Here is a 13,466-nt window from a genome sequence, read left to right as displayed (position 1 = left end):
GATGAATACTTCATTTATCCCTCAGGGAAAATTCACATTTGGCTGCCTTGTGCTTTGTTGTTGGATAATTTGCAGTTTGCATCAACAACTTGGTTTAATTGAATAAGGTCCATGGCCTGATCCTTTAAATTGAGCCAGTTAGATGAAATTGGAATTTCTTTGATGAGAAACAAGGACAACATAGGAAGTTCATTTACTAATCACAATAGTGGGGATTTTAGGGATTGTTTTTCATTATGTTTTGGTAAATATGTATGTATGTATAGTATTTATGATCCAGTCAGTTTGTAATGAATACAGCATCACTCGTGTTCCTTTTTGAAGTGAGTTTATTCAATCAAACATCCATGCTGGTATAGCTGACGTGTGTATTGAAACAGATTGTTATTTGCATGGGGTCATGTCTAAATGATGCTGGTACAAGTTCTTCAGCTTTTTCACAGCTTACAATGGATCTGAATAAAAATATTGTTCTTCAGTTAGAGAAAGCTGTATGTCATTTCAAAAGTACACCCCATTCACCCTATCCCAAAATCTTTAAAAAAAAAAAAATCTTTTAAATAAGGCAGGTACTTCGGGTTGAGTTCTGACTAAAGGGTGTAGCTAGTAACATCGACGCTAAAATCAACACGGCAGCGAAACTGACATGCTCAATGTTCATTCAAACAGCTGCAGGCAACACATCATGACTACATCCATGAGGCACACCGTTGACTCAGTGACTGATTTTCAGTGTTAAAGTAATCCCGCTATCTCCTCATTCAACTTTCAATGGTAGAAAAAAAAACTTTGAACCCTGAAGCACTGACTGTCCATTGGTTGCTCTTTTCTTGCTAATCTTTTAAGAGATGAGAAGAAAATTACATCACATACAGACAAATCAACAACAAAAATGGCAGCAGCCTTTACCCCTTAAGTTAATGCAGAGCCACGTGAACAGGAACATCGAACATAAAGTAAACTCAGAGCAAAGAAACCGTTTAAAATTCTGAGTAAACCACCAGAGAACGAGCGCCCTGACAACAGGAAACTGTCAAATACTCCGAACCCTCAAAAACTCTTGTGTTGAAGTCGCCTATATTTAACTGGAAAATTTAAAGGAAATACTGGAAAGAAAATAAGAATGATGTCTTAAGACATTTTGCAAAGTACAATTATAAATATCAGAACAGTTCCACGCATTTAGCTGCACAACACGCTAAAAAAAATAACCTACAGTATATTTTTCAGACACACAAAAATACAGTACCATTACAAAAAAACAAATTGAGAGAAGTCAATAAAAACGGACCTGGAAAAACAGGAAAAGCTCACATTTCAAACTGATGCGGTTACTGTGATACAGGCTTTTGTTGATTCAGCCACTGTACTCCGACTGCGCGCTGTCCTGAATTACTCCTTTTTAACCCTTGACTGTTGTGCTCAGTTCAATTGGTTTTTGTTTAACAGAGAGTCTGGTTAGGAAAGCGTTTTAACATCCTGCAGCAGGTGAGTGGATGGGTGATCCCACACACGTTATGTTCATAAATGCTTACAACCACAGCGTTGTACTTCTGCAGTTTTACAGAGACATTGAGCTTATTTTCTGCTTCACAACAGGGTATGTAAAGTAGTACACAAGAAATTCTTTGCACGTGATCTGAGTGGCAATGGCTAAATAAAAAATATATAAAACTAACCTTGGCTGTTTAAAACTTGACTTAACTGAGAACATGTACACCAGAGCTAATAAGCCATTTCTACACTATAAAACCGTCTCTAGATAGAAATACTGACCATTTTCTACATTTTTAGTACAAAATAAAAGTCAAATTTGCTTGGCTATGGGTTAATTTGTGATTTGTGTGTGTGTGTGTGTGTGTGTGTGTGTGTGTGTGTGTGTGGTTGCCAGCCTTTGGTACTTTAATTCTCCCAGCCCTGCTTGTGCACTCAGCACAACTTCCCTATTTAATTTTGCAATGGTAACCCCCCCCCCCCCCCTCTTATTCAACAGCCTCGCTAACAGGACAACACGCCACTGACATGCAACAAATGTATCAGTGAATACAACCAAATAACACACTGTCTGGGTGTTTGGCTATTAAAAAACACCAGTTCTAGAAACAGGTTTATGATGTAAAAACAGCTCACATCCTTTGCAAGAGGGGGAAAAAAAAGAAAAAAGAACCGATTGTTCTCTATGCACCGCAACCCATCTGTCTTGAAACCTGGGCTAACTGACCTTTTAAGGACCTTTTGCTTGTTTAAGAACCCAAAAATTGTGCTTCAATGATGCAATACATTCTTCATCAGAAACCATTTAAACCCACACTGTCTGAACAAACTCAGTGACATCTACACTACTTATGAGGAAAATACTTTGGATCAGCCCTCCCAAACCCCAAACTCACACTACAGGAATAAATATGATCTGGCTTTTAATGTACAGGTAACTATATATTTTTTAACAAAAACATGTATTTCAATGCACCGGTTGGATGAGTCCTTCCTTTTTTGTGTATGTGTTATTTGACAGTGTTTGTATTTCTGTGTGTGTGACAGTGTTTGTCGTTTTGAGATATTTTCGTCCAGTTAAGGGGAAAAAAAACAGAAAAACCTCTCTCTATGTCAGCTATCAAAGAAACTCTTTCTCAGCATTTCTAATTCTACTGAGGCTCCAAAAAAGCCAGCAGAGACAATTCAGAACACAATGATATGAGAACAGATGGGAATAATAATCGTTTGGACAGGATGAACAAAATTAGAAAAGTTGCTAATTATAGCTAGCCATATTTAATTGCTGATTATCATTTACATTATTTCCATGTCAGTGTGGTTAATGACATGCCCATCCCCTGTAACAAAGTTTCTGATGAGGAAGAGCTAAACAAAATTCACAAATGTCAAGGCATCCTCTTGAATGTCAAATTGGTGTGTGTTTTTAAATATGAGTGTTCATGTCAGGAGCATTGTACTGTATGAGTATCTCAGGCATAGCATGATTTCACATTCAGGATGTTGATGATTTTAAGAGTTTTCACCTCCAGGTGAACTGAGAATGTTCTTGATGACACAAGTGCCGGGTGAACCGCCTCCCGGTCACCAGGTTGTTTTTTACGGTTGTAGTTCTCATTGTCTAGCTTGGGCTACCTGTATGTCCAGGTAAGGAATAGGCAGAGGTCGCTGAAAACCTCTCAATCAGTATTTTGTGTAGCAGCCATGAAGCGGTCTGCTACTGAAGGACGAGGCCAACCTGAAACAGAGATTCACCCGATGTTAGATGAGTTGTGACAGAGAGAAGACAAACATTTTAGGTTCTATGTTGGAGCAGGCTCCACTGACCTCTCCTGTGGTAAACAAATGATAATAAAGACTGTTTATAATCAGGAGATTTACACATTTTACACAAAAAAGCTCAGTCTAATAATGTTAACCAGTGGGACTTAACATTCCAAGTCATTCCAAGTCACAATACAGCTCAAATTACAGAACAACATATTAATGATAATATGAGATCAAATGATTTCTATGTTGATTTATAAGACTCTGTGTTTCCTACATTCACAAGTGTTTAGGGGTTCAGTTTAATATTTGGCAACCAAACAATGATATTATTGAAGGTTATATTACAGTTTGCAATACCACAGCCACTATTTGATTATAGTTAATCGCTTGTGATTGGGCAGTGATGCAGATTTAAGCAGCAGATTTACATGCTATTACATGCTTTACTAGCTTGCCAGCTGTTATTATTGTTGCCTCTGGCCCAGGTTGTCATTGCAAATTTGTGGGAAGTGGTTCTCAATTGACTTACCTGGTTAAATAAAAATAAATAAATAAAATGCACTGCCAGCTAAGACATTTAGCACACATCTACTGTTGAAACCAAATTTAGTAAATCACTGGTTGAAAAATAGCTTGTAGGTCTGAGAACTTTGGAAAATGGTGAAAAAATATAGTCAAGGATTTACTAAATCAATCCAAATGAAAAATCAAATCCAAATGAAAAATACAACAAGGATTACATAGCTGAGTATTTGCAGGTTGGAAAGCAAACATAGCCCCTTTTTTATACATTGTTATAAATTAACTTCACAGCATTTAAATTCACTTAAATTTACTGGAAACATGCAAAGTCTGTGTTAGCAAGCAACTTTCACTGCTACATTGTGTATAATAAAAACCTAATCTCTGACCACCTGCTGATGTGGTGTCAATTGCTCTCTCTAACCTTATCAGGGTCCATAGGGGGACACTTCCAGTTGTAGAGGTAATACTGCAGATTTCCATCTCCTATGCCAAACTTGAGCTTCTCCAGGAACACCTTGTTCTCCATTAGATCCAAGGCATTGAACACATCAAAACCTTTCTGTTGAATGCACAGAATAAGAAATTACAAACTGAGTTCACATGAGCAAAAAGAAAAAAACCTATTCACTTTTCCTGGTAGTGACATGAGTCTCACACTAAAGGGGCGTTCACACCAAACGCGACATTGAGCGGCAACTCTACATTCAAAATCAATGTAAATAGCGCGATGACACGCAATTTAATATCAGGCGGCGCAAAAGGAGCGTATGGAGTGTCTCGAGCGCCGCTAATAAAGTTGGAAATATTGAACTTTTCAGGCAACATCCTTCCGCGACATCCAATCAGTGACAAGTTCATCCCGATCTCACTTCCCTGACGTAAGCAGGGGGCTAATCGTCGCTGTGTGTGAGCACCCGGTCCTCTGACAGCCAGCAGCTGAGCCAGCAGCTGAACAGAGCTGAGGAGGAGACTCACTGCTGCGCCTTTAGTATCACTGACTCAAGTGTATGTGTGTGTGTGTGTATGATACGTGATGCATGGTTTCTGTGCCAAGCATCAGGAGCACTTAAATATTAACCGTGCTTGATGTGCAACGTCCTCACCGACAAAGAGTTCTCCACTGTGCACGCAGCGTTTCCAGAACACTCAGTGGACCACAACAGTCTCCACGTGCCTTGAGCGAATGATCCAAAAATGATCAAGTGGCGCGATACAAGTATTTCAAGTGTTTAACACGTGTCTAACGCGTTTGGTGTGAACGCACCATAAGAGGGCAACATTACCAGTTTAGCCAGGATCAGTGCATCATTCATTAAGTCCAGTAGTGGGGTTTGTGTATGAACGTTGTAAAAAGAATAAGCAGCCTTCAGGCTCCTATGGAGAGGGTGATGCATCACAGTCGAGGGCAGAGTGTAGAAACTAGTGAAATCTGTCAGTACGCCACCAGCACCCTGAGGAGATAGAGAGAGAGACGGATCAGCTGTTTGGAAGAATCAACAGACAAGTACTGAGTTAGTTTGAGGGTAAAACCTAGTTCCACACACCTCTACTACATATGTGTCAATTATGTTGTCCTGTGGCAAAAACCAGTGAGCCACCTCCTCTTCTCCCATAGAAGGTGCGAGCTGGAAGCGCTTCAGGTATTTCTGTAGCAGCTCAGTGACCTGGCGGAGGTCCCGCCTCTCCATCAGCCGCAGACCTGGAGTCTTGGTGCTCTGCATGAGGAGTGGAGAGTGACGGAAAAAGCTGATTTAGGTTTCTATTATTTGTGAGAATTGTAAAGAGATATCTCGGAGTGACAGGTGTTACGTGTTTACATCTGGTAGTCGGTAGAGTTTCATGGTTCTTTGCAGGGTCATGTTTCTGCTCAGGTGGGAGAATTTAACTTCCACAAGCTTTCTGGGGTTCAAAGAACGATGCCAGTACCTGAGCAGAAAACGGGAGAAACGAGGAGAAAATCAAAACAGTGAACATTAGGGGGCAATGGATTTGAATGACTTTCTGACCCTGTGTCCTCTGTGTTTGATGTCTGAATACTGTAAAATATACCTGCATGTGGACACAGGTTTGGGCAGCACGACTCCCGCTGTGTATACTGCCTGAAATATTCCTTCTAAGTTCACCCTCCGTGTGATCTCTCTGATTAGCACGGGAGCAACGCGCTTTGAACGCAGCTTCTTATGGACACAGAGGAAGTTGATTTCTACCATCCTCTTCAGCCTGGAGCAGCAGAGACAAACAAGATGGATAGTGCGTGAGTGTAAAAGGATTTACATATGACTCTTTCAATGCACAGTTTCTCCAAAATGTATAGTGCTCACGTGTCGTAGATGCGTATATCTGCGGGGATGGCACTTATGAAGCCAACAAGTTTCTTATTTGAGGACACTCTCACTCCACAATGCCACTGTGGTAACCAGCCAGGTGGACGCAGAGCCCTTAGAGGGGAGGACATGCTTAGTCAGAGCAGATAGTTGAATCGTGTATTTATTAATAACTATGTATTAACTGAACAGTTGATAATAACAACTGAGCTCAGCACTGAGAGCTTACCATTTGAGAAAGTTTGGTGAATAATCAAATCTGAACATGTTATCATCGTCCTCCACATAATTTTCATTTAAGAGTGTGTACAGCTCCTTCAGCTGGAAAAAAGACACAGCCAGTTATTCATTTCAACAATACGCATTTATTGTTTTTCTGTGTATAAGACAATCAATATACTCACCACATCTGCATTGCTGAGATCCAGAGTGTCCCACATAAAGCCTTGAGGTAAGGAATATGGCTCCTGTCTGATGTTTTCTTTGTCAGCCTCAATCGGCCCATGACTCGTCACAACTTCATCTGTAAAAATAGCACAGAGAGATGTCACACTACTTTTGCAATCACCACAGCACACCTAGAAAATTCTTGTTCTTGCATTTTGTCACTGATCCTGGGCACCACACCAAAAAACTAAAGCATCAAAATACAAAAAAAATACACAAAACTGCTGACAGCATCTCTTTTACATTTATGAAATCTGCTTCTGTTGGTCTTATATTGACCAGGCAAGTTCATGGCACTAGCTCTGGCTCTGGCCAGTAGTTGTCATGGTAACGGCTCAATATAATGCCACTAAGCTTGCACAGTGAGTGTGCCTGGACCCCCACTGTACTTCACAGCTGACAGTGTTTTGGGAAGCTCGGTTCAAGCAGAAAATACTATAACAATCTAAAACCAGCAGATGGCACTGGTGCAGAGAATCAGTGCTAAAGAAAGATAATAAATAACCCTGTCTTGACAGCTGAGATAATCATGTTTGAGTTAGGGATACAAATGTTAAGCAATTTCAGTATTCAACCTTTTGCAAAGCAATAATATTTGAACTATTGAGAGCTCATGAGTTACCAAATCAATGATCAAAGATTAAGCAAACAATATTCTTGCATTGCTCTTGCAGTACTTACTTAGCTTCGGCACAGGCTGAGTGTCCCAGAACTGGTACTTGTGCTTGGCTGCCTCGTCAATGCTCTTTGCAGGACCTTGGCAGGACAGCAGCTCCATGGCTCTTTGGATGTCCTGCAGCTTCTGAATGGGCAAGCCAGGGTTCTGGAAGAAAAAAGGAGGTACATTTACACATTCAATAAAATTACAATAACATTAGTGTGTGATATGACACGCAATGTCAACACACAAATGATGTATAGGAATCATCTGGCTAAAAAAACAATTGTCTTACATCATATAAATCTGGTCACATACAATTAAAAGAGGGCATGTGTGAGGTTAATATCCTCAGAAAGTTTTTTCCTAGTTCTTGGACATGACGTTGGGTCATTGTGTCCTTATGTACATGAATGTAATAGTAATTGAATTTGCTGGGTCTTTTTTTTTGCAGGACTGCAAAATGTATGTATCTTCTATTTGTGCCTTTCACTCGTCATGAATGAACCCTGAAATTTGACTGTCTGGATGTTTTAAGAGCAACAATTCAAATGCATCAGTTAGAAATACTAGCATTTTATTTTACTTGTACATGACATGTTAGATCATGTGAAGGTAAGTCAAGCTGATGAAACACCTGCCTGTATGGTACTTAAGGTAGTATACTAACCATACAGTGTTGATGTCCCTTAAAACTGGGATGTGGGTTTTTATCCAGGTCTCTGATGTTTACATGGGCATCAACAGACTAACTGTACTGTGTTTCATGGTCGCTTTGATTAGCAGCCACTGTCAATTCAGAGTTGTCCTTGTACCTCAACCTGAGTCTGGGTGAGGCTGACCCTCAGTAACACATGTCAGACATGTAGGAAGGTTTTAACCCCCAGTCCAGTCAGTGTGTTTTTAGATTTTCATTTGGGTCATTATACCTTGATCTCCTGAGAGTCGGAGGCAGAGTCAGACTTGGCTCCCCCCGAGCTGGGCTTCTCTTTCTTCCTCTTCTGCTTCTTCTTCTTCCTCTTTGCCCCCAGATCCCCCCCTGGACTCCTACACACACACACACACACACACACACACACACACACACACACACACACACACACACACACACACACACACACACACACACACACACACACACACACACACACACACACACACACACACACACAGGAGGACAAACGCACAGTGCATCGTTGAACGCGGGTCTGACTTTGTTTTGACTCCTAACACACGCACGCGCGCACACACACGTACACACGCACACCCAAAGCTAACGTTAGCTACCATAGCAACGAATGACAGCTGAGCTAGCCCACCGTTAGCCACCTAACGGGACGTGCTAACGGTGGGCTGTCATCACGTCATTCAGCCTGGGAGCTAGCGTTAACTGTATTAATTGATGCCTAAAAAAAACGCCCAAAGTGACACCGTCACACAGGTTTTACATTACCATCCCTCCTTGTTTTAAAACGACGGCCTTGTGGCAAACAGCCTGGCTGTGTTGGTGTCGGCTAACGTAACGTTACACGGCTAACTGCGCTAGCCATCCCCGACCGAGCACACACACGTCACACACACACACACACACACACACACACACACACATACATACACGCACGCACACATAGATAAATATATATATATATAAAAACAGGCAGGGCACAAACAGCAGCAGCCTGAAATAGCGTTACTGCGTTTCCGAGCCGAGCCGAGCCGAGCCGGACCGGACCAGGCCATTCTTCCTCACCCCTGCATATGTTCATTCTCCTCCTCGTTGTCTCCGTCTATCCCGCATGTGTCCTGGTCGTCCAGCTCCAGGCTCTGCTGACTGGCCGCGGATTCACTGTCCTCCGCCATCATAAAAGTGTTTTTAAAAAAAAAATAGCCAGCCGCCGTATGATAGAGATCACGGGCAGCAGCGGGCGAGAGATGGAAAAAACAAAGAAAATGCCCGAGGAAACCGCGCCACCTACAGGCCAGAGGAGGGACAACAGCTACTTTTACAGCATCAAGTCCTACAGTCCAGTCAGTGGTACACTGGTCATCTCTTGTTGACTGAGCTCCTGCTGCTCAACACACATAGATGTAGATGTATATAACCTATTCATATATAAAACATGTATTAAGGTTTGTTGTAAACTTTGCACCACCTCCATGCATGGATGGATAGTGCATTATTTTGGCATTATAAGCACCCTGCACCCGCTCCACCGCAACTGCACCCCACCCTATTTAAGGCCTGTACATACTAAAGAGAAATTTGTTCGTTTTCTCAAGGTGCTGTCTTGCTGTGGGAGAGAGAACAAATTTCTCTGTTCTTGTGGAGTATATAGGCCTTTAGCCTTTTTTGTGTATCTTTTATGATGGTTTTGTCTCTGTGTGGACAGACATGCACCTCTTTTAGTCTTCCTGTGGCTATTTTGTGTCTCATTATTGTTTTTGCAGGGTCACAGGGGGCTGGATCAATCCCAGATGATGACACAAGGTGAGGGTGGGGTACGTCTGGGTGGGTGAGTAGTTTGAGGGCATGTCCCATGTGGGCTCTGTTCCTTGTGCAGGAGATCACCAGTTTCACTCCCGAGGATGATCATTTACTGCATGTCTGTTCCCCTATTCTCTTTCCCTATTTCCTATCATGTCTCCACTGTCCCTAGCTACTAAAGGCATAATGTCAGAAAAATAAATGAATAATTCTTACAAGTAACTATCAATTTACACTTTCAGACGTAGGCTATGTTGTCACGGCTGTGGGGAGGTAGGAACCGTGGTCCACTCCCTTCTGGTCTGTCCTGCTGTCAGAGCCACCTGGAACACCATCAGTCACGTTGTCCAAAATACTGAGCTGACTCTTTCGCCAGCTACAGTACCTGCCTGTAAAAATTGTCTACTTATGGATTGGGAAGTTAGAAAACCAGATTGTTTTAACATGGAGAAATGGCTGGAGGAATTCCTGAGTCTTGTAAGCATATGGTGAGGCTGCATCTGCCTTGATGGACTTGGACAGGAGGGAGGAAGGCTTATGGGACATAAGATTTTTTCTTTTTCTTTTTTGACATCACAACATTTTGCCCTCCTCCCATGCAGAACGTTTGATTGCGTACGCAGATTAGATATTTAAGGACTGGTCACATTTTTCAGCTGATAAATGATCAGTCCCAACTATATGTAGCCTATCTATTGTGTTTGATCGTGATCCTTGCTTTTAAGTTATTTTGTGTATGATTCTATGAAGTGTTCGCTGGATGGAAGCACATACTGTACATAACCACAGTTTGTTACTGCATCCCCCCCTTACTCCCCTCTCTATCCCATATCTTTAGTCCGTCTTGTGTAAATTGTCCTCGTAATGCCTTTTATTGTATTGTTTTATTTTATTGTGGTTTATTTTCCTTGTATTACAATAACTTTAATAACATTTAAATTAAAAAAAATAATAATACACTTATGGGTTGCCAACTGGGGAACCCAGAACTTTCTTACTGGTTGTTATCAGCCACGGTGGCACAGTGGTTAGCACTGTTGCCTCACAGCAAGAGGGTTCGAATCCCCGGCCGCCCAGGTACTTTCTGTGTGGAGTTTGCATGTTCTCCCCGTGTCTGCGTGGGTTTCCTCCGGGTGCTCCGGTTTCCTCCACCCCATAATCTGGAGTTGGTCCCCGGGCGCTGCACCGTGGATGGGTTAAATGCAGAGAAAGAATTTCACTGTACTAGCTGTATATGTGACAAATAAAGTACCTTTAGGTGCAATTGCTAACTGCACTGTATCAAATAACAGGTAAATAATGGAACTAAGCAAACACACCAATTCGATCATGTAGCCTACTTACCTGATACTCATAAACAATATTCACAGAACAGTAATGGCTAAACAATAGCATCCAGCACTACAGCAGCACAACACCACTGACTTAAACAGAGGTATTAGCTACACCAAAAGGGCATCTAATATCCTTTGTCTTTAAACAAGTACCTTTTCTATCAATAATACTCTATTTCTTATATGCATTAAAATCACTGCCATATCTGAACAGAAAATTTGAGATGATGGATTTGCAATCGTGCATTCGGGAAAGGTAGACGGGAGAGGACACAATCATAATTGGACTTGACATGAAAACATCTGTTCAAGTATAAACACAGAGACACAAATCCTTCCAGTTTGGCTGTTTATTTAGAGTAATAGGCTTCAAATATAATGCAAGCAACCAATTTACACAATCAGGGTGCTGTAGTGTAACTCCACCCTCCAAGTGGAGGTCGCTGTGGGATACCGAGAGAGAAAAGGTCATTCACAACAACTCGCACAATATTTTGACCCTGTAGAGGAAAGAAAGAACTATACACACTCCATAATGTGATTGCTATGACTATTATGATCCTTGAGTGGATGTATGTTGATTATTTCTCAGCACTCTCATGTGGACACAGTCTGACAACACAAACTCACAGCAGGCAGCATCACATATGGACACTACCACCAACTAGTTGCACATAAGCCATCCGAACAAACATTCACTCTTGGGGGGAAAAAAAAACAAACACAAAAATAAAGAAAATGTACAGAAATGACCTGCAGTTTAGCTTCACATACAATCGCACTTAGCTTTATGTATCCTATGCTACACTGAAAACTTCTGCAAATCCTTTAACTCCTTATTCTAAGAGGTTGATGCCTGTTGATTGCTGTGGAGGATTTTTTTTTTTTCTTTAACGATTGCAGCAGCTGGTAGACATTTTCTGAGACGTCTGCAGTGTAGCTTTGTAGTGCTGGGGAAAGTTTACTGCATGCTTTCTTTCACATGTGGGAGAGAAAGGGAGGGCTGAGGTAGAAGAGGAAAGCTGAAGGCAAAAGAAGGTGAGAAATAAATAAGGTAATCTGTTCCACAAATCTGTTGTAGAGTCAGGTTGTTCAAAGGCACTTGGAACATCTGGAAATGGTAAAGATTAAGGTTAAACAGCAAGCGAAAACAGTTTGGTTTCAGGTAAAAGATGTGTACTAGTATGCGTGGTTGTTATTTAGCTAACAATAAGGCGGGTGAAGAAGAAAAGCCCTTAACATATTTGAAGATAAAACAAACAAACAAACAAAGAAAGCCTATTTTTGGATAAAATACTTCATGTTGGCAATTAAAATTAATAGTGATTAAAATTACAAAAAAGGCATCTTAAGCAGACATATAAAAGTGATGCATAGCCTTCAGAGCAAAAATATGCCGGTCAGTGGTTCAACAATTACAAAACCCTTCATATTATTACACCTCACAATTATTTGGGGTAGAACTACAGTTTTGTAGTGGTATTATATCCTTGCCCACCAGCGTAGTGGTCACATCACATTATCTGATTGCGCTGTAGAGCTGATAGTGGTTTCGTTTCTTCAGTCCAAAAACTTAATCCCCCCCGTGGATTCATGTAAACACCCATACAGCTTTCTGATGGAGGTCTAGTGAGATACTCCAAACCATTTAAAAAGCACAGGTTTTACATGTTTCTATTAGTGATTGTTGTGCAAGTGCATCCAACAACACCTGTCGTAGTGCTCTCTCTACCACAGGAACACATCAGAAGACTTCTAATTTCCAAACCAACTGTGAAAAGGCTGCTCCACAGTCTTCAAACATCAGTCAGAATGGCTAAATGTGTGTTTCAATCTTGTTCTCAACGACTGTAGCGTGTTCCCGGCTTCCACCAGTTGATTGAGGCCAATATGGCTCAAGAGAAAAAGGTCCCTGTAGTCCTTTGTTTAAGAGAACCGCCATCATCTGTTTCTACTACAGTTCATTTACACTCACACGGCTATTTATACAAAAAGGCATATATTTGTTGTGCATAAAATTTACTCATTTCTTGCCACCAAAGTCTATTCGTCTCCCTCATGATGTGAACATCATGCCTGATGAGTGGTCAGTTTGTGTGGTGTGCAACGTGAGGATGACAAAGTGGACAGTGGTCATTTGATGAAGGGGAGCTGGAAGTTTGTGAAGGTTTTCATTCGCCCCCTCTTGTTCAGAATCAGAAGGGATCCCAGTGCTGAAATATTTTCTCAGTGCTATATCAAGAACAAAGGGCTTTAATTTAAATGGTCACATCCTTCACGTTAACATCTGGGCAGACGGCGAGTCGGGATAAAAGGATAGGTTCACATTTACTGTAAGTCCAAACAAATCTCTCACACTCATATGTACTTCTAAACAGATCATCCTGTCCACACTGGCCTAAAAGAGACCCCCCCCCCAACCTAAGTGA

The 13,466-nt window shown here is 41.4% G+C and overlaps 1 protein-coding gene across 1 annotated transcript; it reads right to left on the bottom strand.

Moving 5' to 3' along the window:
• Positions 1-311: 311 nt before the first annotated feature.
• Positions 312-9,196, bottom strand: nmt2 (N-myristoyltransferase 2). Its single transcript, XM_085801214.1, has 12 exons — positions 8,969-9,196; positions 8,148-8,265; positions 7,242-7,383; positions 6,518-6,636; positions 6,343-6,434; positions 6,111-6,227; positions 5,839-6,009; positions 5,607-5,715; positions 5,334-5,504; positions 5,073-5,240; positions 4,211-4,348; positions 312-3,232 (listed from the first exon to the last, which is right to left on the bottom strand). The coding sequence occupies exons 1-12, from the start codon at positions 9,079-9,081 to the stop codon at positions 3,212-3,214; spliced, it is 1,479 nt and encodes a 492-aa protein (XP_085657340.1). The 5' UTR covers positions 9,082-9,196; the 3' UTR covers positions 312-3,211.
• Positions 9,197-13,466: the final 4,270 nt, after the last annotated feature.

The sequence above is a fragment of the Trachurus japonicus genome, chromosome 16 (genome assembly GCF_045865225.1).
Source record: "Trachurus japonicus isolate A0001 chromosome 16, Traja_1.0".
Lineage (NCBI taxonomy): Eukaryota > Metazoa > Chordata > Actinopteri > Carangiformes > Carangidae > Trachurus > Trachurus japonicus.
Note: the sequence above shows the minus strand (reverse complement) of the source record. Positions and strands in the feature narration are given on the sequence as shown.

Excerpts from the sequence above, each read along its gene's own strand:
- nmt2 (XM_085801214.1), bottom strand. The coding sequence starts at position 9,081 with ATGATGGCGGAGGACAGTGAATCCGCGGCCAGTCAGCAGAGCCTGGAG. Across the intron at positions 7,384-8,147 it reads CCGACTCTCAGGAGATCAAG|AACCCTGGCTTGCCCATTCA; the intron begins GTATAATGACCC and ends TTTTTCTTCCAG. Across the intron at positions 5,241-5,333 it reads TTGACACATATGTAGTAGAG|GGTGCTGGTGGCGTACTGAC; the intron begins GTGTGTGGAACT and ends CTATCTCCTCAG.